The following is a 25,297-nucleotide window of genomic DNA, read 5'->3' as shown; positions in this document are numbered from 1 at the left end:
GATCAAATATCAGATTTTTGCTATTTTTCTTTACGCAAATGTACTGTTTTGAATACTGTGAAAATGAACAGTGCAACAGAAAAACAAATAAACAGATAGATTATCTGGAGCTTCACTAATCTGGTGGCAGAGATAAAAGAACACGATTGCGCAATAGACTAGATTATCAATAAAACAGCAGCTTAAAGAGTCTTCATTGTATTATGTATGTACTGTATGTTTAATATAAACGAGTGAGACAAATCCTAGAATATTACAATATTGCGCATATTAGGAAGGAATGGGTTTAGCAGAGATTGCTTTAGGAGTCATTAGGTATACTATCTTTACTGGTCAGTCAGGGTTTGTTTAGAATGGGCAAACTAATTACTGTGTAATTCCCAACACTTATCATGGAGTGACATATATGGAAGAAGACATGTCAAGGGTTGCTGTGGTTTAAGTATTATCACGATTGTTGGCAATGGCCACAAAGACTATGGCCCCCTGGCACAATCACATGAAAGACAAGTAATCTGTTGGCAGCAGGCAGCTGTTATATATGAATATAGAAATGAAACCACACAACAAGCTGCCCGCCACCCGTATTCACTTGCTCACAGGAAATGGTTAAACCGTTAGATGTCGGACAGAAGCTGAGTATTAAATGTGTTCATAAGAATATCAAAGTATTGAGAGGCAGTGTTAATTCCTTCAACAGAAACGAAAACACATTTTTTTTAAAGATTTCTTCTGCAAGAAACGTAACTAGAATATGAAAAAATATTATGTAATCAAATAATTTTAGTTAAATGTAATGCAAACACATTCCCTAATTAACCCTTCCCATTCTTAGCATTTTAAAAATTGCAGATTTATAAACCAAATTCATATACAATCGTCTTGATGTATTAGCACTGAAAATGAAAGATAATAGTATTTAAATAGCTGGGACAAACTACAAAACCATGCTGGCCAGTGCACTGACTTATCTAAGCTAGAGAGCTAATGTCATCACTTAGTAAATAATCGTTATAAGGTTTTTCAATGTGGGTGTAATCCTCAATGGGCTATTTTTATTTTTTACAAGCTATCTGTAGGAATGATTGCATTTATTTTAGCGTCCAACTTCAATATCAAGGCATTGTTCCTAATCATTGCATCCGCTGCAACTCTAAAACTAAATCAAGATTTGCGAGCGAGTTCAGTGAAATACATGCTGTGGAGAATTCAGGTAGCAGCACTGCTGTAAGGGAACAGGATGACAGCGAGGTGTTTGACTTTTACAGAAATGAGGTGACGATGGAAGGTCAAATAAGGGGAAGAAATAGCATGAGTTTGGGAGTAACACCCAAGGACAATGACTCTGTTCTATTGCAAAGAGGCACTGTGTGCATTACATTCTGTAACCGGTGTCTTTCTGCTTAAGTAGTAATAACATAACACATGTAACCATAGTTACTGTACACATAAAACACAGCAGGCTTAGCCTCAGCGGTGACAAAAACAGCAAAAATGCACAATCAATATGAGGCTAAACAATTTATTAAATTAAAATGACTAACATTAACAACAAACAAATAACAATAATGTGAATTGTAGTTTTGTATACAAAAGATTGAAATAACAACCCCCCGTTTTGTAAGATAATGCAGGATTGACGCCTTGAAGCTCCAGATGTGTGAATATGCAGTCTAGCTGACGTCTTAATGAAAGCTCCTGCCTCAGCTCCTCATGAGCTGAATATAAAAGAGAAGAGCCTGCTAACAACTGAGCGAGGCTTGAAGAGTGCATTTACTGCATTTCGAAGGGCAATGACAACACATCCAAGGCCTTCTCTCCATTACCGCTAAAAGTGTTCTCCCTTTTGCTTCAAATTACATCCATTTAACATTGCAGAAAAGTGCTCTCACCAGAGAGAAGAGAGAGGAAAGACCTGAAGCACTGCACAGTGTGAACCCTCTGCAACCCACAAGTTGGCCAAAAAGCCATCCTTTGTGATTTACAGCATCCTCTACTGTTAGTGTGTTGCTTTCTTCAATCATCCTCCTTAATGCACTAACTATTAGAGTCTGTCCAGAAAGAGAATACACCCTTGTGTCTCAATTATAGACCAAGACTGAATCTCTACAGAAGCCTTTCTTGGTCATAAAAGGAAATTACTATCCATTTTCTGCTCCAGCTCTCACACAGCATCTGCAGAGTCAGGATTGTTGTTGGGACCAAAACTCATCTTTCCAACTGAACCGTCTTATTAATCGCTCTGACTGCTGTGACAAAAAAGCCAATTAAAGTGGGAAAAAGATTTGAATTGACAAAAAAACAATCTTCTTGTCCCTTTAACGGTGACTTCCCTTGTGTGGTCTTTTCTTCTTATTTGCCAAACTTTCAATTGAAGAGTGAGAATGGAAAACAGTGTGCAACAACAACATCTACATCAAAACCCGGGGAAGGGTGTCACAGGCCTGAAAGCGCTACAATGCATAATGTGCTTTGATCTTCGGGGTGCAGATGTGTGAGATTTGGTGATCTGCAAACTCTGAAAAGTTATGCTAGAGAAAAGGAATATAAGTGACAGAGACAGGGATAAAAGCACCGCCTGCAACAAGAGCTCAAATGAGAGGTGGGAATAAAGACATAAAAGAAAGGAGATTCTTTGGAACAATTTTAAATCTGGATGGCTCTGACAAGTCTTCGTTTTAATACCCACTAAAAATATTATCCAGAAAAATACAGAGAAAATTCCATAGAAGATGCGGAAGAGAAAAAGTGAAGTGTGTGAAATAGTTAACTTGTTCTTCTGAAGACAGTTATTACGGTTCCTGTGTTCGCCGCTGCGTTTATTCTGTGTGTGCGTGGGACTCAAAGCATGACTAGGTTTGCAGTTAATGGCCGACACTCCTGAGGAGATGCGAAGTGGGAGAGATCATCAGAGGCAGAGAGGAGATTTGGTACATGTGGGAGCAGGAGAACGAGAGAACTGGAAACAGAGACTCACAGAGAGATGTGGGGTAAGCAGAATCATTTGCTGAGAGGAGAGACGGGCGACACAGCAATTTATATCTGAGACTGACAAACAGGTGAAAAGCAACCTTGAAAACAAGTGTTTGTGGAGGCTACAGCAATGCCAAGGCCCACGAGACAAAAACCTGTTTAGATAGGTAAGATAGGTAAGTGGGACTCTGTTAGAGTTCAAAATGTGTGCTTAATGCTCCGTGAGGGTAGCGTTGCCCGTGGGTACATTTGATGGTCTACGTTTTGTATTATTTGCCTTATGTTACTATCATTTATTAACTATATGAGTTGTTAAGTAGTGCTATTCTTTCTAAATGATTCAGCAGTATGATAATACATATAATATCCATTGTCACCCAGAGGATTGTAAGCATATTCTTGTTATTAATACTGGCCAATATTTGTATTGGGGAAAACATGGAGCTTGTACGCTGCCTGACTACAGCGTCTTTCTGAGTGGAGGTGGACAGTTCACTGTGCATACTAACTACTGCTGCCTGCACTGGCACTGAATGTTGATTTTTGAAGCATATCTTAAGTGTTTCACAATTAATTAACCAAAGCAAATAAAGAGAAAGAGACATCACGTTGTCTTTAAAGTAATGCTCCCAGCACAGTAAATCCCAAATCAATTTCATCGTCGGTGCTCCTACACTTAACTAATCAGTATTAGCACTTTAGAAAGTGTTTTAGGGCACTGTAATAAAAATCCCAGGCAGCCACAGCTTAAAAGAACCTAAGTCATAATGACTCAAATCACACAAACAACTGTGTACCAATCAGCCAAAAAGCAAAAATAGCACTTCCTTTGATTCATTCTCATTAACATGAATTACTGAGAGAAAACAGAAGATCACACGGCAATCATAGCGTCCGCTGTTATTATATAAAAAAGGCTTTCATTTTCCAGGCATGGGTACTGACGATCAACTCAATGAACTCTGGAAACACTGCCATACTTTGATGTTTCCGAGGATAGTGCCGTAAAGCTCAGGAGTGCTATAAAGAGTGATAATTAGTGGTATTACTTAGTGCTGGATGTTTCCTGTAATATTTAGTGCATTATGAGAAGGTTTATACATGTGGTCACTGGAGAATTTTGCTTTCCCATTTCCTTTTAATTATATATAAAATATATATGAGGATTGGTAGAAATACCAGTTTTATTTTCAGTGTACCGTCACTACAGGATTTTGACTTAGGAAACTACAGGCCTCCAGTCACACAGAACTAAAACCCATCGTCTTTTCACATTGTCCAAGGTTTTCGGGGTGAAATATGATAGATGACATGCCATCTGCTTATCATGCCCTTCCAGAGATGATTGTGGGAGTTAGCACTCGGGTAAAAATTAAGGTCAGCCTATCACCTCAAAACAAACTGTAAAGGACAGGAGTCAGGGTGGCGGTGCGGTGGCCAGAGACGGGTGAAGAGGGGGGGGGGGTTTGCACGGCTCTTGATCTCATCACCATACAACTGATAAGGCTGGTAAAAAATGCACCGCCAAGAAGGATTATCTGAGGGTAGCTCAGCGTGTCTGACACCAGGCATGCTGGGTAAAGAGAGGCTGTTTACTTTAGAGTCTTGTCGAGGAGTTAAATACTGTAGGTCCAGTCCTCTAGGTCTAGGATATACAGTACCAGTCTATTCAGACACGACCCTGACGTCAGCTAATCAGTGGGAGATGATTCATTCTATTGAATATTTCATAAATGCAGCGTATTTATAATTTCATTAGCTGGGGGTGAATCACAAAGCCGAGTATTCAGTCGTCACATTGATGACTGTATTGTAATTGCCACTTGACTCGACTTAACTTTAGCACTTCTGGCTCGTGCTTGTGGCTACAGAAGAGTTACAAAACAATTTATATTGGAATAAAGCCTCTTACAAATCTGGTGCCTGCTTCGATTTTGACTCTCCAAGTTTCAGAGTGCTTATATGCTAGCCTTAAAAAAGTCTGAAAAGACAACAAATGGGAACCAAGTTTGGTTTGAAAAGAATTTAGGAACACACAGACGATAGTGTTATGTAACTGGTGTTTTGTACTGATGACGGGAATGAGGGTGAAACAAAAGACAGCCAGATCCATTCAGCTTATCCAATGGGATCCAGGGAATTCAATATCAATCTCTTAGTATCAGTGTTCTCCTGCTCAATGTCAGAAATAATCCGGATGGAAATTAAGGACATGCTGTGACAGCAAAAGCATATCACTGTGTCTTAAATCAAAGATACCGTTAACAATACTTTAGTATCTTCATCCATGACTTTTATGAATATTTCACTTTTTTGTCTTCACTAGTTAATTCAGGATTACCAGCTCCAAGTAATCCATGTGGACATGTAGCATATGTTTGAGCATATGTTTTGTTTCATTATATTGGAATAAGTTAGTAACTGCTGCAGGGCCCAAGAGCAGGAACACTCTCTAACTTTGTAGTATTTTCACCAAAAATATAAACATTACTTTTGGTTTTTACAGTAATGCACTCTGGGTTAAATATGTTAAATATTTTTCAGTGAATACGAGAAGCAGTTTCTTCTTTTCCCTGGCTCTGATGTTAAAGCTTTCATGTTGAAACGTGAGTAGAAAGCGAGCGACTGTTTGATGTGACACCATATTGACAATAGCCCCACAGACAAAGTGCTGTTTCAAACAAAAATAAATACAGGGAATCTTAAAGTCACTTTGGCCTCACAACAAGGCAATAAGCACCAACACTCAACAGAGAGGCTGTTTCTCATCCACAATGCAGTGCCTCAGTTGAACTGGGAGAACTTCGTAAAACTTTAATTTAAAATATTACTTCCAACTGTTGCCCTTTTATCACTATCTATTCCCACTAAGGCTGAAAAAGAAATATGATAACAAGTCTCAACTTTATTAACTTTGAATGCAGGAAGCTAAAGATGCATTATGTTGTAGGGCCAAAGTTAGAAAATGCTGCAACAGTATTTAGAAAAACAGTTAGCTGAAGATTTAATTGCTAAAGTAACGCATTACATGGATTCAAAGACAGGTTGAATGTGCGTATGAAGTTTTTCCAGTAATAGTTGGTCTAATATTTACAAAGTGATGGCCAAAAGAGAATATTAATTAGGAACTTAAGAGAAAAAGGCCAAGTTGTTTATTTATTCAGGAAAGTGTAACATCAAAAAATGTAGCTTGGGCTCCGACTTGTACTAACATCAGATAACTGAATAAAGAATAGGAAAAGGAAACTTAATCTTGTTTAAAGTCATCATCCAAAGAAGACGTCACCCGAATATCAGACATAAATTAGCCAGCTATCCTTTGGAAGCTTTACATACTGCCTCAAATAATTTGATTAACCCAGCTCCCTGAGCCTTGGGGAGCTGAGTGAGTGACTTTGGAAGAATATTAAATAAGTTAGATTATCTCTTTGAAGTTATCCTCCAGACCTTACATAAAGAAAGATACATGACCTACTCACATTTTAAATCAATCGGAAAATAGTCCACATTAAGCTTCTGAGACTTAATTTTAAAACAACTATGTACAGACATTGATTTCACAAACATGCAGGGCACCACTCTGGATTAAAAGTGAACAATTCCTAAAAGGTTGCTCCATCACTGATCCTCTCAAAGTAAGTTCTGTTTTATGACCTACTCCACGATATTACTAAGACACATAAACCTTCACGGACTCATCAATCTTTTTCTTTCTATCTCCTAGAGCTTCATGCTGGCGTGGGGGAGGGTTCAACAAATGCTTCACATGCCAGGCAGCATCAGAGTCTTCTCCTCCTCTTTAATTAGTTCTGTTGATTATACCAGATATTTGAAATAAAGAATGCCCTGTGAGGAATGAGGGCTAAGAACAGGGTTAATAGGGGAGCGAAACAGTGTGGACCAGTTTCCCTTAGCTACACTCAGGCTGCCTGAATTGTGTTTATTTGGGAGTAAACATGACACATGGGAATCAGAGAGTCACACACATTATGTATAATGCATGTAATATTTCTTGAACCAGCAGCACTGTGCCGCGCAAAAACAAGCAATTGGGCTCAGTACAGTGTTAAGAACATTGTTTTCCAACTGTCACATGATTTGCGGAGTGAAAGCCTCAGGGAGCATATGCTATTATCACAGATCTACATTTCATTGGGATGACAGGGAGCCACCGAGCCAGATGCTTTCGACTATAAGATCAGTACTTTACGTTTAGGAGCAAAAACAAATCCATATGCTAAAGATTAAACAAGCTTAAGTATTTTATTGTGAACAATATGTTACCATATTACCATAGGCAGTGTAAACGTTCATGGTGCTGTGAAATGAAGAGGAGCAATGACAGATGGTTTCTTTTGATGTCTACGGTCCCCTGACGAGTGTGAAAATATTGTATGCCATTTTTAACATGAGATAAGACAAGATTTCTCTGACGCCCAAGAGATCCAAAATACAGACTGTGATTAAAGCAAACAATAAATAAAATAGCTTTAAAGAAGTTGCTATATTGATTTGTTTTATTTATAGAGAGCCAGGTTAGCTCTTTCCAAATGATTCAAAACGTTTTGCTAAGCTAACTAATGTCTGTAGATGTATATATGATATACAAACATGAGAGTGGCATCAATCTTCTCGTCCTTTAGTCTAACTTTTGAAAATAACATAAGAAAACCTGCACCCTTAAATGTCAAACTATTCCTCAAATACATTTTCATAATAATAGTATAACAGTTATTATGAAAAAGAGGTAGGAAGCGCTATATTTATTAGAAAGCCGGGTTGTAAAAGTAATACTATAATATCCGAAATGTCAGGGCATACTATTTTTAATATGATCATTATTATTAGATTTTACAATGACCTTAAAGAAATGAGAAGGACATCTTAATAATAAACAGAGTTATGAATGTGATAAAGAGAATGCAACTTTAAGATGTTGTTAACTAAAGCATGTTAGTGCTTTAACGCTTCTCTTGCGTTTTGGGTCAAAAGTGACCGAGTGACTTTGTTTTTGACCACACACACACACACACACACACACACACACACACACACACACACACACACACACACACACACACACACACACACACACACACACACACACACACACACACAGTATTATTGTGTAGCATTGTTGGAGAAGCCAATGACATAATTACTCTGTAGCTATGTTAGTTTGAACTTTGAACCTTGAACCTTGAACACACACTTATGTCTGTTATGACTTATGTCCCCCCCACACCTTCCAGACAAAACAAGTTACGGGAACCTCTCACTTTCTCGCGCTCACAGGTGCGAGCTCTGGGCCCCTCGAGAAAGAAAAACCTCTCACTTTCTCGCAGTAAATGCCCCTCCCTTACTGTCTCTCATGCAGTTATATTTGTGCCTTGCTCATATTTGACTCATTGACACAATGAGTAGGCGACCGATTAAGCGATTTTCTATCAGAGAGGCTCAGGACACTTTTTTGAACCAGAGATAGAGGACGATGTCTCAGAAATGGAAGACAACAGCGAACCAGACTATGAGCCTAACCAACAGTCAACAGACCAGGAAGCGGCCCCTGAGGGAGAGGCCCCTGAATATTTATTTTTCTCTAAATGTTCATTGAGGAAAACAGTATCAATGTCTTATTTTATATTCATCACAGTGAATGCAGTGAATGCTGAACTTGATGGGCCCACCGGTGGGTCCGGACCATATATAGTACGTATAGTTGAAAGTACAAAATGAAACACTGACTGGCTTGTATCAAATCAAAACATCCCAAACATCATTGGAACGGGAATAATCTCAGCTACAACACCAACTAAAGCATTTCCATCTCCAGTAAACACAGCCTACATGGCAAGCATTTTTATAATATACAGTAATGTACAGTAAGCACTATCTTTGAACTTACTGCAAAATGATAACATGAAATTCACCCCTGGTGTCATTCTGTCTGTCAACCCTTGATTCTACTTGCTTTGACTGTTCAAATGAGATGTCAACCATCACAATTGGATAAGGGGTTCCAGAGATATCACTGTGCAAAACACCGAAAATAGTGTGGGAAGGGGGGTATGACCTAAGCAAGAGAACGGTTAAAAAAACATCAGTTTTGATCTATTGAGATAATGCTGCTCATGTTTGTATCTTTAACTCTCAAACATTGTATTCAGTACCTTGGAAAAGCAGATGTACATGGCATACGAACCGCCAATTTAATACCTTGTTATTTTGACTATGAATGTACAGTTCCCATTATAACATTTATTATTGATCAGAATTAGAAAAAAGGAAATGTCCGATGGTGACCTCTGAGTGTGGAGCAGTTAGAGACGTGAGCAGCGAGTGAGTCAGGTCCGGCTGAGTGGGAGTGGGTTAAGTCTTGGTGTGAGGGGGTCGCAGCTGGCTGAGGCGGTGGTCACAGTTGCCGTGACGGCAGTGGGCACAAGTGAACGCCTGAAGCTTGGCTTCTTGTTCTTAGGTGGGCAGAGCTGTGCCGGCCATCTGCCACACTTCATCATGGAGGGGTGGGAGGAGTTGTTCAGGACGGTCGTGTCCATCATCCTCCTCTCAGCCTGCAGACTGTGCAGTTCCAGCCCGACCACAGAGTTGGACTTCCTTATTATTGGCATCACCAGCCTTCATGCCACACGCAAATCCAAGAACAGTGCTCTGACCGCGGCTGACTTTCAGCAGCCTGCCGCGCATACTGAAGGATTTCAGTTTCCTCACAGAGAGGGTTGTGATATTTGCCATGCTTCTTTTTTTTCAGCCATCAACCTTTTGAGTTTTGTTGATAAAAGCTTAATGTTTCCAACAACTCAAGATAAACTACTACTATTAAAGTGTAATTAGTATTGCAGAGAAGTCGGTGATGAAACTGTGTTAATTGTATCCATGTGGATACAGTCCAGTTTGTAATGTAGCTCCAGCAGTAGCAATTTTGTGACTTTGAAATATCATAGTATTCAAAATCAGAGTCAAAACTATTAAATATCCAGCATGTACTGTAAATAGGACCTCATTACTTTCACAATTACATAATGGCCTGCCAGATCTATGTTTTGCTTATGTTGTACTGGCACAACAAGGTTAGATAATCAAACACAATGACTGATGTTGCCTATTAACATTGTTTTCTTTATGTAATTTGATTTACCTTAGTTATTATTTGCCCTTGATCAGTGGCCTGAAACATGCACTTCAGGTGCAGTGAGGGATGAACCATTTTTCCCACTTCACAGATTTGCTTACCTAACACTTATTTTTGGAAGCGCATCTTCCCAAACTCATTCACAGGGGAAAAAAGGAGATAACATACTGTCAAATTCATTATTAAACTTGATTGAACAAAGAGCCATTTGCAGGGATCTAAAATAATTGCCTTTGCCAAGCAACTTAGTGAGGGCGCCATCAAAAAATTAACTACAAATACAACTTGGAACAAAACAAGAACAGTGGGATGCTGAGTGAGTTTATCTCCACGATTGAAACCAGTGGTGTTCCTTTGGACCATGAAATTGTCATTTGTTCTGCAAGCGTTACATCAAATGAGAGTTCAGGGTCATGCCAGGACTGTTCGTTGCTGCTAAGTTTATTTTAATATGTTATCTGAGGGAATCTCCATGGATAATTATATTTGGCTCAGATAGACAGGTAGGCGAACACGTGCTAATAATCCAGGCCTGTGTGTTCATGAAACACAACATGAAACAATGGTATCCATCCACAGAGCTGGATGGAAAAGTTACAACAACACTGAGCGGATCCACCATGCAGTATGAATCCTCACATGTACTGTAAGTGCAGGTGCAAATGAGCATGTATTTCAGGATGTTTTCAATTCAGTGGCTTTTGTGTCCCTACAGGTGAAAGCTTTTCAGTGCGAGTGCTTTCCAGCATGTTCCTGTGCACATGAACAGTATTAAGAAGAAATAATGTAACCATAGTGAGAGATTACATTCTGTGACTTGCTTAAAACCATTAGAGAGAGAGAAAAGACGACCAGGCAGAGGGGATTACTCCGAGCTTGAATGTGGAAGCGGCAGAACATAGTGAGGGAGGGGGGGGGCGGCACAAGGGCGACATTGACAGTGTAGCACTGACAACAGCACTGGCAGCAGATCAGGTTAAAGAGTCTGGCAGAAAGCCAACTGATTGTTCTAGAAAGAGGAAAGCATGGGTACAGAAGGTAGAGAGAGGGATATAGGAAGATTAAGACAGAATAGGAGTGATAAAACTAAATAGACAGTCCAGATTCCATCTTACAAAAAACAACAAAAACCAAAGGCCTTAGCCACCAACAGCTTCCTTTAATATACACTGCATTTAGAACTAGAGGATTGGGGGATTGGTGGTGTTTGAGGTGAAAAAGCCATACAGAGAAGAAGAAGAAGCAGAAGAAGCCATTAGCATTATGAAAAGCATCAGACCCAGAGGCCTGCGGAACAGCCACTTTAATGACACTACTGTTTGCTCCGCGTGGGGGTGGGGGGTGCCGGCGTGGTAATGAAAAGAAGGGTGTTGTGATGGCACAGGCTGCGGGAAGTATATATAGCCACGCTGTATAAGCCAAACCAAAAAATAACAGAAAAAATAAGGAAAGCAAATAAAAAACAAATAAAGGACATACAAAGTACACCCAGCAGGCATTCAAGCCAGCCAATTGTTATAACTCAAGATGGAGGAGAGGATCTCAGCTGGGGTTAGTATGAGGCAGCGGACCTCTTTGCTGATTCGGTGTACAGCATGGTGACATATACTGACCTGGGCTTGAGACAGCACTAGTGGTCGTGGGTTCAATAATTGCTACAGGGGAGGAGAGGGGGGAAGGGGGAGGGGGAGGGAAAGAGGACATTCATGTATTATTAACAGAATGGAGACGTAAAAATAAAAATGCATGCAAGGACAAGGACAGGGAATGGAGACAAATCCTCTCCATGCATTAAGGACCTGTGTCTATATGGCACGATGCACTCCACATGCTCATAAACAACATCTTTTATCACACCAATCGCCTCGGATGTGTACGGGTTACTGCCCAGGAAAAAGGAAAGGAGGGACACCTGGGGAGCTCGGGCAGCTTCTGGGCTCTGGAGGGTTTTATGATTGGGTGAAACACTTGTCACACTAATGGTATGCTAAACAACTGGCTCATTCTCCATGTCCTTCTTGTTAGTTGTATGAACCGGCCGAGAACTAAAGGAATAAGGGTCTTTTCCTGCATTTTGAAAGGGAGGTAATTCAACAAAATAGTTAACATTGCTAGTTAACACTTATCTCTACAAGATCTCTAATCCTGCTTGGATAGTGAAATGTATCATCATTCACCGGCTTATTTTTACATTCTTCGCTGTTGTGAATTGACATTTTCTAAATACGTAGATTGTTTCTTTTGTAATGTAACATTTTCGTCAAATTGAAAGTTTGATGTAGTTTATTATTATTACATCCATATGCATTGTTTAGAGGTTTTAATATTAAATTGCATGACAACACTAATCAAATGAATGCAAAAAAAGGCAGTTGCTTTTGATTGATCTAAAAATGGCAGGGTTCCTTGAATGATGTCCCCTGCTGTGCTTGTGACGATTCTCTCTGTCCTATCAGTGGACTGCAGTGTTGAAGCTCCACTTTTTGGTATGAGCTTTGAACATCAACAGTGGTGGTACATATAAAGTACCAGATATTATCAACATATTTTGCTACTGTAAATGCAACCCGAAGAAGAAGGGTTCCAAGCAGAGTTGAGCCTTCAGTTTAAGTGCGCCATCAGTCTGTCTAAGATCGCTTTGTGGACGTCCCAATCTGATTACCTTATGAACTCTTATAGGCTGAGCTACTGGTGGCATTTAGGAAATGGAATAATATAACTTCCTGAAATGTTTACTCCAGGTGTCAAACTATAATAGCTTAGTGTGTCCACGGAAGGATGGCAGGAAAACACCTTCCTTACTTTAGAAGTGCAAGAGTAAAATGTCACACCAAATAGATCCTATGCTTATTCATATGTATGGTAAACATGTGTCCCAATGGACTGATAATAGATGCAAGGTTGTGAATACAAAAAACGAGGCATGTATGACTGTTTTAACACATAGCCAAAAAATAACCACCACACATTTAGGTCTTCATGGGGTTACTAATACGAGGTACTTAAAAATGACTTGGCCAAGTCCTTTGATTTCTGACTTTCCAAAGTGTGAAGCTCAACCTACTCCCTGATGTGCAGCATCAATTATTCACTGCTGTTTTGGTATTAAGAGATCACTGTAATGTAAAAATTACAGACTATTTGATCTGAAGCTTGAAACAAATAAGTAAATAGCATAGCTTTCTGTTTGGTAAACAAGCTCTTAATTCAAGATAAGCTGTGACGAGCTTTGTGCAGTGACTCATAAATTCGGGAGCAGATTCTGGGATGTCTGGCAAAGCAAAGCTGTACTTTACCATCAGAGCTCAACTCAAAGTGATTCAGTGGTTGGACTCATAGGGATTTTCTTAGCTTTGAGTATGTGGCACACCAACAGTGCGACTTACACTTGCAGCTGAAAAACTATTTTCTACTCTTCAAAAACGTGAAAACCACCTTTTCCAGAAGGCTTCATGGTGGAGGAGGAGCTTATCCATCACAAGGGAAACCGTAGCACCCATGATAACACCTCACAAAGAGAAGAATAATACTCTATACTGTTGCAGTTCACTGCTGTATATAGGCCATGCAATACAGCAGAAGCCTACTTACAACCTCCATTTTAATCAATTTACATGGAAAGGGGAATTGGCCATTTCAATTGTGGGGCAAAAGGGTGCGCTGTCGTCCTCACCGTGCTCTCAATCTGTTGTACGTTTTTTTTAGAAGCAATCTAACAACTGGATAATAACTATGTTGACTTTTAAAATGCTACTGATATGCCAACAATAATAAAAACATTTGCTTTCATTTGATTTCATCATTCTTTTTGATGGGGAAACTGTGTAGGAATCAGTATTCACACTTGAAGTGCCTTTTCCCTCAGTATATCGGTGGGGAAATGGTCAAATGTATCTTCTCTTCCACAAATGTTTCCACTTTAAGTACTCCTGTGGGAGCCCATATGTGAAGCTAGTTTCGTTTGAGTTTTTTTTCATACAGGCAGGCGGGTGCTATCTGATTAATACTTGAGCATGGACTCACCAGTGAATCATTTCATGAGCTCTCAGAGACTCGTCCGTTACTGTGGAACATCTTTTGACATGCAATCTCTCCCTCATAGCTCCACCACGATGACTAGGGCTCTTTCTCTAATTCAGCAGAGCAACGCATCATTTCACGCACTGTATATGGCAGTCGACCTTGCACTGCCTGCTCACTTGTAAGATAAAACACATTAGTTTTCACAGCTATTTCATTTCATGGATTGCTATTCTCTTTGTTCTCTTTAGACGGGATAATGCAAGAGATTTAAAGAACATGATTTGTAGGAATCAATGTTCACGTGGGCCCTCGCTCGGTTATCTTATCAAAAGCATAATGAGGAGTTAATGCTAAAGCTGCAATGTGACGACTCAAACAGCTACAGTACAGTATATAAGCGGTTCGTCCTTAACATGAGATGGGTTCAAGTATAGTTTACAGTAGAAAGACAAGATAGCAATTTAATAAGACCAGATCAAGACAAAAACCCAAAAGAAGTATTCAACAAAGTGGCTGAATGTGTTGCACATTCCCAGTATTTATGCCAAAAACAAACACCTGAGTAATTACATGCTGAGTCAATAATATTGATCCTAATACTATCAAACCTCCTCCGACCAATGGCTACATTTTGTACTAAAGTGAAGTCTTACTTATTACCTAAATAAGAAGGAAGAGGATGATGCAAAGAAATTCCAATTCATCTTCACTGCTCCATTTGAGTGCATTATCGAGTTATTCTTCATGCAGGGACACATTCCTTGTGTAAACTCTTTAGCTATACTATTTCACATTTTCCTCACAGAGCCCTCAGTGATGATGGAACGGTCCGTGTTAAAGACTGTGTTAATTAGTGAGCCAGAAAATTACTTATTCATCCTATGTCCTTTTTAATGCTGTCCAGAGAGTGTATCATCCTGTGAGCATCAACTGGGCTCAGTCATCCAAGGATGAGCGTTCCTAGCAGTGCATCTGGCCTCCAACATGAGTCTGCGAGGTCGGCTGGGTATAAAGTCCATTGCCCGCTGGGCTGCAGGATGAACACTCTGTTTCGGCACCAAACATTTCCTCATCGCAGTGAAACGGGAAAATGTTAATGGATTTTCTGATTGCCTAAATATGGAAATTCAGGCATTCAAATGATAGGTGAATGGCACAACACTGTAAGGGTGCTCTTGAGGGAAATAAAGGACACTGCAACACCAGCGTGTTCAATTTTTTAGCACATTTTGATATGTGACTATTTGAAAATTAAACCACCAACAACTATGTCAAAAATAATCCATTGTGTTCATTTTAAAACACTGAAATGCAATCAGAAAAAAAGATGAATACTGCCTGGATCCAGCTGGTTTTATGAGCAATTTAGGCAAATGAGAAGAGGAGGTAGGTATTTTTACAAAAGATAAAAACAACTTGCATAAACATGCCTTCCAATCCCCACATGGCTCCGGTATTATTTCCCTGCATTAGAGGCTGCAATCATACACCAACATTTCAGGTATCACCTTTAGCTCCCATTTTCCTGCATCTCTGCTCCATGACTCAGATACAATCACACGGTTCGAGAGCAAACAACATCATCAACAACAATGGCAGATGAGGAAACATGTTGAAATGACACGTACACATGGGGTGATTGATAAGCGTGACAAACGAACATGGCGTTCATTAACCAACTAGCCAGCATTGTCTGTCTTGCCTGAGGGAGGCTGTGCAGTGTCGGAGAGAGAGAGAGAGAGAGAACTATTTTTCTCCCCCATCAGTCCCTTCCGATTACTGGTTGGGGAGGGGAGGAGGGAAGAGGAGAAAAGAGGAAATGAAGGCAGAGGTATAGGCGGAGAAAATCTCCTCCAGGACTAAGCCGAGGTGGGCTGGGGGATAAGAGCTTGACCAATTAAGCTGGAGGACTCCTCAGAAAATTGGAGTGAACGGCCTCAGTCTTTTCATCAAAGTTCACTTCCATCTAACACATCAAATGGGAAGTTGAAATAAGGATTGCTAGTTTGCTCTGCTAAAAGCATAAAGTGTGTGTGAGTGCCGTCTCTAGATAGTGTGCATGTGCAAGGAGAGACAGTCAGAAACACAACCGGACGATGCTTAGGTATATAACATGTGTTTTCCCCTGTGTTCTCTTGAACAGACAGGGGCTCCAGAAACTTCTTAATAAAAAAAACTTTTTATACAGTTTTATACAGTATTTATTTGTATTCTACAGGAACACGGAGGCATGACTTATGGATGACTTCGGATTAACCCCAGTTTCTGCATCATGCATTACCGTTCCATTGAAGTCCAAGGGCTATACAAACATTTAATACTTTACTTTGTATGAAAGTATAAATAATTGGAAATAGTGTAACCATACAGCGGTATTATATACCAATTGAAAGGATAATACAAATACTGTCAGTTTTGTACAAATAGAGCACAGAGATATGCCATCTCTATGTACCATGTTTGTATGGAATTGAAAAGCAATGCTCATAATGGTTCAAAGAGTCTCAGTATTCCTGTGATACCTTCAGAACAGCGGTAAATGATGCTCAATGAGCATTGAATTTAACACAGTCTGGGCCCAACTCAGTAGTATGTCTGTTTATTTGTAGAAGAAAATAACAAAGTATTTTAAACCATCAATCATAAACTAAAGATTATGTTGACTTTGTATGCGTGTAACACAGGCTATTCTCATTAATGACTAGATTATAAAACATTATCACCGTCACAGTGTGCTGAATCAAAGCTTTTTACTGCTCACATCTGTAACCGGTTGGGCTGTTAAAACAGAAGGTTTCTAATCTTCTGCGGCTTTAACCTTAACTTTCCCCATGATCCAAACTCAAAAGGACCATGTGTTTGAGGAGAACTTGAATAAAAAGCACACGCTATATAGTATACTAATTCCTAAACAAAAAATTGCAATGCAAGCACTTATGATGTCTACACTTCTGAACATTTCAGCAAAACTATATGGTTCATAATCAAATACATGCTGACTGTAACATCTGCCCACAAAACTAACTCATTTGGGCAAGCTGTGGCTTCTTCATGGCAATAACTTTAATGTGCAATGTCGAATAACTCAATAAGTAAATTAACAAACACATCAGCATATCATACTGCAGCTGGTTTAACCCACTCCTCATTTTGTAAGAAACTGACGATCCAGTACCACTCTCTGCAGGTTTTGTTTAACTTTACTGCTTTGGTTTTGTACAACTGCTAATACAGACCGTCACTGTTAAGCTATGATTTTCTCCGGAATCTGAAACCTCATTAATTGAGATTACTTTTCTGTTGTTACAGTTATTGAAAGAAGAAAACCTGCGTCTTGTGATTGAATCTAACTGACTGAAAATAAATCACAGCAGGAATCAGACCCGTGAAATCTCTGGTTCAGTTGTGATGAATTAAATACAATATTTAATCTGCAAAGATATATAGAGGCAGAACATCTTCCCAAGTTATTTCTGATTATGTGTATGCAATCATTCAAGCTTATTTACATCTTTGTTACCAAACAGCTGTTCAGAAGTGCTCTTTTCTGCTTTATTATTTGTTCATTCAATGATTATATTGTGTTATTCAAAAAGCAATCAGAAAGGAAAACCTTTTTGCAAACACAAACACAGAGTAGTGACAAAGAGGATGTATGCTTTCGTTCTGCTCCGAAGAATTCAGTTTGTGTTTTACCACCACTTTAAATACACAGCTTAAAGTGGTACTTAGCTGAAAGAGATCACAATCCCTGACTAATGGATAAGCAGCACAGAAACCCACTTGGTTTCAACACAATTGGCAGAATCCAAACCAGCACATCCGCACACAGTGATGATATAGCCGTCAAGAATGCAGAAATAAGCCAGAACCTACCATGGATGGCCAGGATGCAAATTGTGTTTCTCATGAAACAGAAACCAAACATGCTGTCTTCCAGTGGCTGCCTCGGACGGAAGGCAGTGGAGTTTTCTCTCCCTGAGAGAGGCCTTTCCAGGGTAACAGTTAATCTCATCAGAGATAATGGCAAGCCTTTTCCCAGACTGATTTAAAGTGGCTATGTCAGGTTAGAAAAAACATGATTTACACTGCTGAAGGATAAGCACATTTAAACTTCAGAATCTTGAAAATAATCCTAGTGCTTTGTATTTCGGTTTATATTTAATATTTGCACCTAGTGGATGTATTTTAAGAAGGCTATTTGGATTGGGTTGACCTCACTTGACCCTATCAATTCATGCACAGTAATCAAACCTTGTTATATAATAAAAACATCCAAATAAACTATTGCGCATACATAAATACTCAATTACTTCACCACAAACCATCCACATTGTGTTCGCACTTAACATTCACCTCGATGTATGATGCTCTATCAAATATGCATGCCCTTTTCCCCTTTCCCATCTCGCTCATCAATAGCTATCGACTGGTTCTAAAATAGCAATCCAAAGTCACCGGTGGTGAAATCTAACCTCTGGGTTTTGTTATTTGCGTCAATGTACCGGTGAGAACGCTGTGGCGATTGCATGCCATTTCTCATTAAGAGCGACAGCAGAATTGGCTTGTCTTCTATAAGTGGAGATCATGAGAGAGAACGGAAGAGACTAGAGATGCTGTGTGTGTGCAAGAAAGAGGATGATAGAGAGGAAGAATGAGAGACAAGGGGGGGGGGGACAAAGAGTAAGAGAGTGAGATAAGAGAATCAGAGAGACGATGCCACAATAGAGAGACAGACAAAGAGATAAAGAGAGGGAATGAAGGAGAGAGAAGTTGGGGGTGGCAGCACAGGAAGCTGCTCTTGACTATTCTGAGGGCTGCTTTGCCGCTTCTGCCTTTGAGGCCCTGCTAGTGTCACATTAAGATCATCCATTTGAGGATCTCAGACAAGCCTTTGATGTTCTTTGTGCATACACAAACAGGAGAGTGGAGTGCTCCTTTGACAATTGCCAACTCTACAGAAATATATTTTTCATATTCTGAATCGCTGGCCTGCCAGGGACGATGTTATCATCAGAGGGTTCAGCGCAAACTGGTGAATAATTTAATTCACCTGTTCATATTTCATCACTGACTACATTTAATGGAATTGTTCAACCAGACTAACCCTCAAACGTTAAGGAAGAAAATATGTTCACCCTCGGCCTCCACTTTGCAGGTTGGCAGATAAAGCAGGTGGACAACATAGCTGAAATACCAAACAATGTAGTCCTATAAATACTTGAGTGCAAGTACAAGTTTGCAAATGTGTGTAGATGGATTTTGTAACATTCTCCGAGAACTAAGTTAAAAGCCACTTCCCATAGAGACTCAAAGCTGAGCGCACGCAGTGAGGGGAGTTGCTGTGAACTACAGATTTAAGAATGTGTTCAAAATGAGTGAAGAGGATTTCCCTCTTTTGAAATAGAGGAAAATGTAACCCTGTTTGTGTACCAGGAATCCAAACAGTCTTCTCTGTTGATTGACCTGTTAACACACCATAGCTTTTAAAGCACTACATTGGGAAAAAGGCTTCGGGTATTTCAAAGGTTTTTTATCTTTTTAGATTTTTTGTGTTTTGATCATCTCTGAAATAATGGGCCTATTAAGGAAACCAAGAACTTCATTCAGACATTAAAATCACCAGTTAGTCTTTTAATAGACTAATAGCCTTGTTTTCATTCAAATCTAGAGTGTATTACTTTTCAGAGGCTTTTCAAACTCAAAGCTATCTAAAACGATTGAAAGGAGGTTTCAATACACCACATCACCTGTCCCAGTGCTCAATCAGGATCTCGTCATACAATGGCATCTGCCTTTACTGTATGTGTTGGCTTTCCTATAAGGGTTATCTGAATAATTGATCCTATAATTACTACTTTGTTAATATCCTTTGCTATTCTTTCCACAATGACCCAAATACCCATTGCACTGTAGTTGTAATGCCTCCTCTAATGTTGCCTGGGTGGAGAGTTGACAGTCACATGACTCAATACATATCAAGCCCACAAGCCCTCAACCGAAGGGTAAAATATTGTTGTAGTTGCTGCTGCCTGAAGAATGAACCTGGGTTCATGCCATGATAAGCAGCTGTTTTTTGTCTGCACCTGTTTTGGGAAAGCTTTTGCTATGCTTCAGGTCGCTTAGCAAATCATCTATTTTTCAGTACCTGCATTTATAAAGAATCCTTCTCTAAATCGTGTTAAATATCTACAGTCTATTGCTGATGCACCACCAGTATAGCCTCTGATTATTTGGCCTCTTCGGATATTAGTTAGAGCCTCATGGCATCTTGAAAACTGTGAAAGGCCTGACTCTCAGACCTCTTAAAAGTTTGAGTCATACCGCGACTTAGCATTCAACTTAGCACGGCTGACCCGTGTATCTTCCTTTGTAATTGTGATGCTGTTACCTCAAAGCTACATTTGCTTTTTTTAGGTGGTGTTTTTGTCCAGTACACATGCATATGTAGACTTTAAAGCAAACACGCAACAACACCCACACACACAGACTTTGCAGCAATAATAGGCAATCAACATTCACAAAGCTGATGACAAATAAACCATTTCCACTGGTGACATGTGAGCCCCCAGTTGCAGCACTGGGTTTAATGTTAGCTTTTCTTCCTATATAAAGAATGCTGTGGCAAAATGAAAACACTCCTGAGCACACAAACCCCCGCTGACATCCACACAACCTGTCAGCCCTCTCACTCTCCACCACACCAGTTAGCTACAAGCAGATAGAATGACAACTTACGAATGAGAGGCACACTGGCATTAGCCGTCCCTAGCTTGTTGGTGGCGACACATGTGTAGTTCCCGTAACGATCCTCTGTCATGTTGTTCACTGTGAGGACTGATCTGGAGCTGAGGCTCTTGATCTCGATGCCTTGACCCTTGTTAATCCTGAAAACAGAAAACAATCGCAAGAAATTAAGTCACACACAATGAGTCAGTTGGGGGTGCGCCTTGTGTCAAGGACAGTACAAATGTTTGTAGTCCTTTAGTGGATCTTCAGATTGTACAGTACTTCATCATCCTCTTCAACAGATCTATTTATCCCTTGGACTGTCACGTCTGCCTTAGAGAAACGCTTTGAAGGACTGAGAGGGGAGAGAAATGACCCGGAGTTGAAACAGCTGGGTGCCACTTGACATGTTGTTCATTGTTGTGTTGCAGGTGCAGAAGGAGTGCAATAAATCCTATTCCAGTTGTGCTTGGCATTAGGATGGAAGCCCTGAGAGGCAAGAAGGGAAAACAAATGTAGGGGCAATGCTTGATGTCTAATCGGTTTGATATTGAATTACTTAAGCTTAAAGTAAATTAACCATCTGAGACTCAATGTAATACTGAGGTTGTTTTTAGCCTCAAATTATATAATGATCTTAACTTTAAATTAAAAAGAATGAATGACAGCCTCTCAAAGACAGTAATGTTGGCCGGCATTCCCGCAGGTCTCAAAGGCTAAAATGTATCTCATACATAAGCGTTATCGCCCAAATATTTTTTTCTCCACTCTGCATCTCATTGTCTTCTATTCATCTGTGCCTTAAAATTGACAAATGTAAAAAAAAATTGTTTGGTAATCATGTAGATCTTTAGCAGCTTGTAGAGATTAGAATGCCCGCTATAAAAGTAACCCACATCCTGTTAGTGAGATTAACAAAGATGATCGGGTTTGATTTCATTGGTGTGGTTGGTTTTACTGCTACAGTATCACCTTTGAAATGATAAATCATAAAAACCTCCAGAGTCAAAGATTTTCTCTGTTGGCCTTGCTGTGGCCCCCTGTGATCTTTAGCTTGGCTGGAGTTGCTCTGAGAGGACTGTGATTGGAAACACTGTGTGTGACCTTATGTCCAGTAAATATCTGCGAATCTGTTGTTTCCCCTCCCACGGTGATCTCCTCCAATGTAAGCTGAACGTTCACTGATAATCTTAGCGGGGGTCTCGCCTTTCCACTATTTTAACATCAAACTAGTCAATGCTCCCTTTTGTCAAAGTGAACGAAACACCCCCTACCCGCGCACAATAACACACTCAACCACTTCTATTCAAGAGTGATTTCCGTCACACATCAAGAGAAAGACTTGGTTGTCAAAACTGTCACTCTATTTCCGACAGAGATAGGCTGGCAGCAGTAATATACTGATAGTATGGCTTCATCCAGACAGCCTAAATACTGTATAAAACGGCCTTTCCCATTCACAGTCAATGGGAAACATAGTATTGGAAGTCAGTGGTAATGTCGTACAGACGCCACAAATGTTCTGCGCTGAAGTCCTTCTACTAAAGTCCTTTCTGTGCTGTGGAGTGAATGAAGAAATCACCATTTAGCCATATAAGAAGTCACAAAAAGAACGAGTCCTTGAATTAAGTAAAGACTAGAATCATGCCAACTTGCCTCCTTAGCAATTTGAATAAATTGAATCCAACCCATAATTACAATTAGCACAGTGTGAACTGATGATTGAAATTGTGCTCACCAGGAGTGGGTAAATGATGGGTAATGGGGGTAATTTGGTTTTCAAATTCAAGAACTGACGTTGATTCTAGGCTGATTGATGTATATGCTGCAAATGATTTAAGCCGCTTGCCAGCAAACATTTTATTAAGATGCAAGGTGAGGACAAAGCACAAATGATTCTTGCAGGGACATTTGTGTTGGCTCTCCCTGGAGGATGGACAAATGGCACAACAAACCAATGCATTGTCTCTGGGAAAAAACAAACAAATGAAAACCCAAACTTTCTAATCGCACTACTACGCTTACTTTTCGACAAAGAAGTATGACCTAATACTGTCTAAAATCAGCAGATTTGTATTCAAACGGTTTATCATAACACACCTTGAGAACCTCAGTAATACGAGTAAATATATATTTTAATTTTGTATTTGTTTATTTTACATTTACTTCCGAAAGAGGCTTTGTGGTTTTTATTGAATTACTGTAGGAATAGTTCACAAGAAGTAAAATTAAAATTTTAGGCTTTTCAAGGATTGATTAGCTGTAAGTATTAGATCATGTGTGACACACTTACTAAACCCATTTCATATTTGAGCTAAAATTACCTTAAATACTTAATATCACATAATTAACCAATTGTATAGTATCCATAGTCCTACAGGTGTAATAGCCCCACATTTCTAGTGACAACCTCGTGCCAATGTAGTTCACTTTTAAATGCAAATAAATGCTGACTTTATGATTTATATTTCACAATAGTTATAACCATCTGTTATTAATGTTTTCTGTACTTTTTTCAGAAAATAATTGATACGCCAGCTCACTTCAGAAACTCTTCAGCCATGATGAGCTACAGTATGATGTCATGCAACAGTAAAATGAGGCAGCCACATCTAGTGGACATTTGGGGATGTCAACAACACACTTTATTTAGACAGTTAATACAATCAAACTGGGCTCACCTTTTTTCACCCTTGTACCACTCGAATGTTGGAGGGGGGACAGCAGCTGCCTCGCACCTCAGCAGAGCCGTGCGTCCCAGACCAACTCCATGGCTTTTCATCTCATGGATAGTAGGAGCAACTGGAGGAGACCAACAGAGAAGTTTCTGGGTCAAACATACAGTTCCAGTCTAAAGTATGTGTGGTATCACCAGCATGAATGCAATCTAAAGGGAAAGGTGTTGGTCCCAATAAAACAGGAAGCCCTGATGATGGAGGGTTGTTGAACTTGAGAAAGACAACCTTCAAATTCTTGATCACTGCACACACATTATAAAGTGTAAATTCAACACTCAGAGTCTACAGAGGCGGAGTTGGGGAGGGAAGAGGGCATCCATCCCCAATGTTAGAAAAATAAATGAATTGCACTGCATGGTGATAAATGGCTTAATGGAAGTTCAAAGACTCAATGGCACAGGAAGGTTCTGTGAATACAAAATGAGTCTCCTTTCATGTGCTGAAATGTGCTGTAAATCTCTTAGCCTGTGTCATGAAGGCAGCTTTGCTTATAGACGTTTTTCTAACGCATACCCGTCCTTTTGTACTTCAAATATTTACTGCTTATAGTTACACGGCCTTTAAAAAAAATCATATTAATTAATTGAGGTTATATAGACTTACAACAATGGCATTCTGATGCTTGAACAAAAAAAAGAAAAAAAAGCACTTTTTCCATTCCCTTCCCGTCACGTAATAGGAATACAAATGTTAAACTTGTTATAATTATAACAATTGGCCATTGTTGGTATGATTCTTGATTCATAAACTGGCCAAACAACCAAAAAATGAAAGATGGAGGAAAGCTGTGCTTGCAGTAAGTAGCACTGTTCCTCACTGAACTGACTGAATGCATACAGGGGTCCATGCCCGCTGGAAACGTTATGACTGGCTTCCTGCTTCTCCATTAATCAAAAGGAGAACCAATCATAATGATGCACTGCTTCAATCTGACATTGTTTATTGTGTAAACTTGGCTTGACTCTCACCAGCCTGACAAAATAATAAAACTGCTCTAAACAATCAGATGCACAGTCATTTGACATACAATACAGGCTAAATTACTCTGTGTCATTCACACAGACTCTGATTAAAAGCAAATGATACAGGAAAAAACTGGAACTTCCCGGGTCAGTTCTGCAGCTAGCAGTAAATTGCCCAGCCATGTCTGAGAGTGAGAAGTGGACTATTTAAATTCCTGACAATGAGCCTTTCTAATACCTCATTCACACCAACGGTGTTTCAAGGCCGGTTCGGAGCTGGAGCTTGAAAAGCACCGGGTTTTCCTGTTCACACCGCAGCGGTGCGGCCTCTTAGCTCCGGAAGCCGGTTCGTTTTTTTCAAGCACCAAAGAATTGTCCGGCTAGAGCAAAAGCACCACATACGTCACGCTTACATCGAGGCGGGGGCAGGGGCGGGATCATCTGCTGAACAACAACAACAAAAAGCCGACGTTTTATCCAGTTTGTACACAACGATGAAGAAACTTAACAAGCAGCAGTGGTCCACTGAAGAGACCAGCTACCTACTGGGAATCGGGTCTTCAGAAGAGGTACAGAGGAAGCTGGAGCAAAATCGGCCATTGTTGTTGTTGTTGGTGTGAGCTGTGAGGGGTTTCCGCGCATTTGGCTTTATGAAGCAGGCACGCAAACAGTTACGTCATGACGCAAACGATGAAGCAATGACGCAGCACCAGTCGGACTCTGGG

General features: G+C 39.9%; 1 protein-coding gene across 2 annotated transcripts in view; it reads right to left on the bottom strand.

Moving 5' to 3' along the window:
* LOC104951684 (neuronal growth regulator 1-like) overlaps window positions 1-23,669 on the bottom strand; it is a 42,192-nt gene extending 18,523 nt beyond the window's left edge. Inside the window, exons 1-3 of one of the 2 annotated variants that reach the window (XM_010778407.1) lie at window positions 23,554-23,669; window positions 20,882-21,030; window positions 11,734-11,775 (exon numbers count right to left, since the gene is read on the bottom strand). In XM_010778407.1, the coding sequence (XP_010776709.1) occupies window positions 11,734-11,775; window positions 20,882-21,030; window positions 23,554-23,654 (292 nt within the window). In that variant the 5' untranslated portion in view covers window positions 23,655-23,669. The remainder of the gene's footprint in view (window positions 1-11,733; window positions 11,776-20,881; window positions 21,031-23,553) is intronic. The other variant, XM_010778408.1, reaches the window with a different exon arrangement.
* Between the last annotated feature and the right edge of the window lie 1,628 nt (window positions 23,670-25,297).

The sequence above is a fragment of the Notothenia coriiceps genome, unplaced genomic scaffold (genome assembly GCF_000735185.1).
Source record: "Notothenia coriiceps isolate Sejong01 unplaced genomic scaffold, NC01 NC01_scaffold00019001, whole genome shotgun sequence".
NCBI classification, from domain to species: domain Eukaryota; kingdom Metazoa; phylum Chordata; class Actinopteri; order Perciformes; family Nototheniidae; genus Notothenia; species Notothenia coriiceps.
This window is presented reverse-complemented; position numbering and strand designations above follow the sequence as displayed.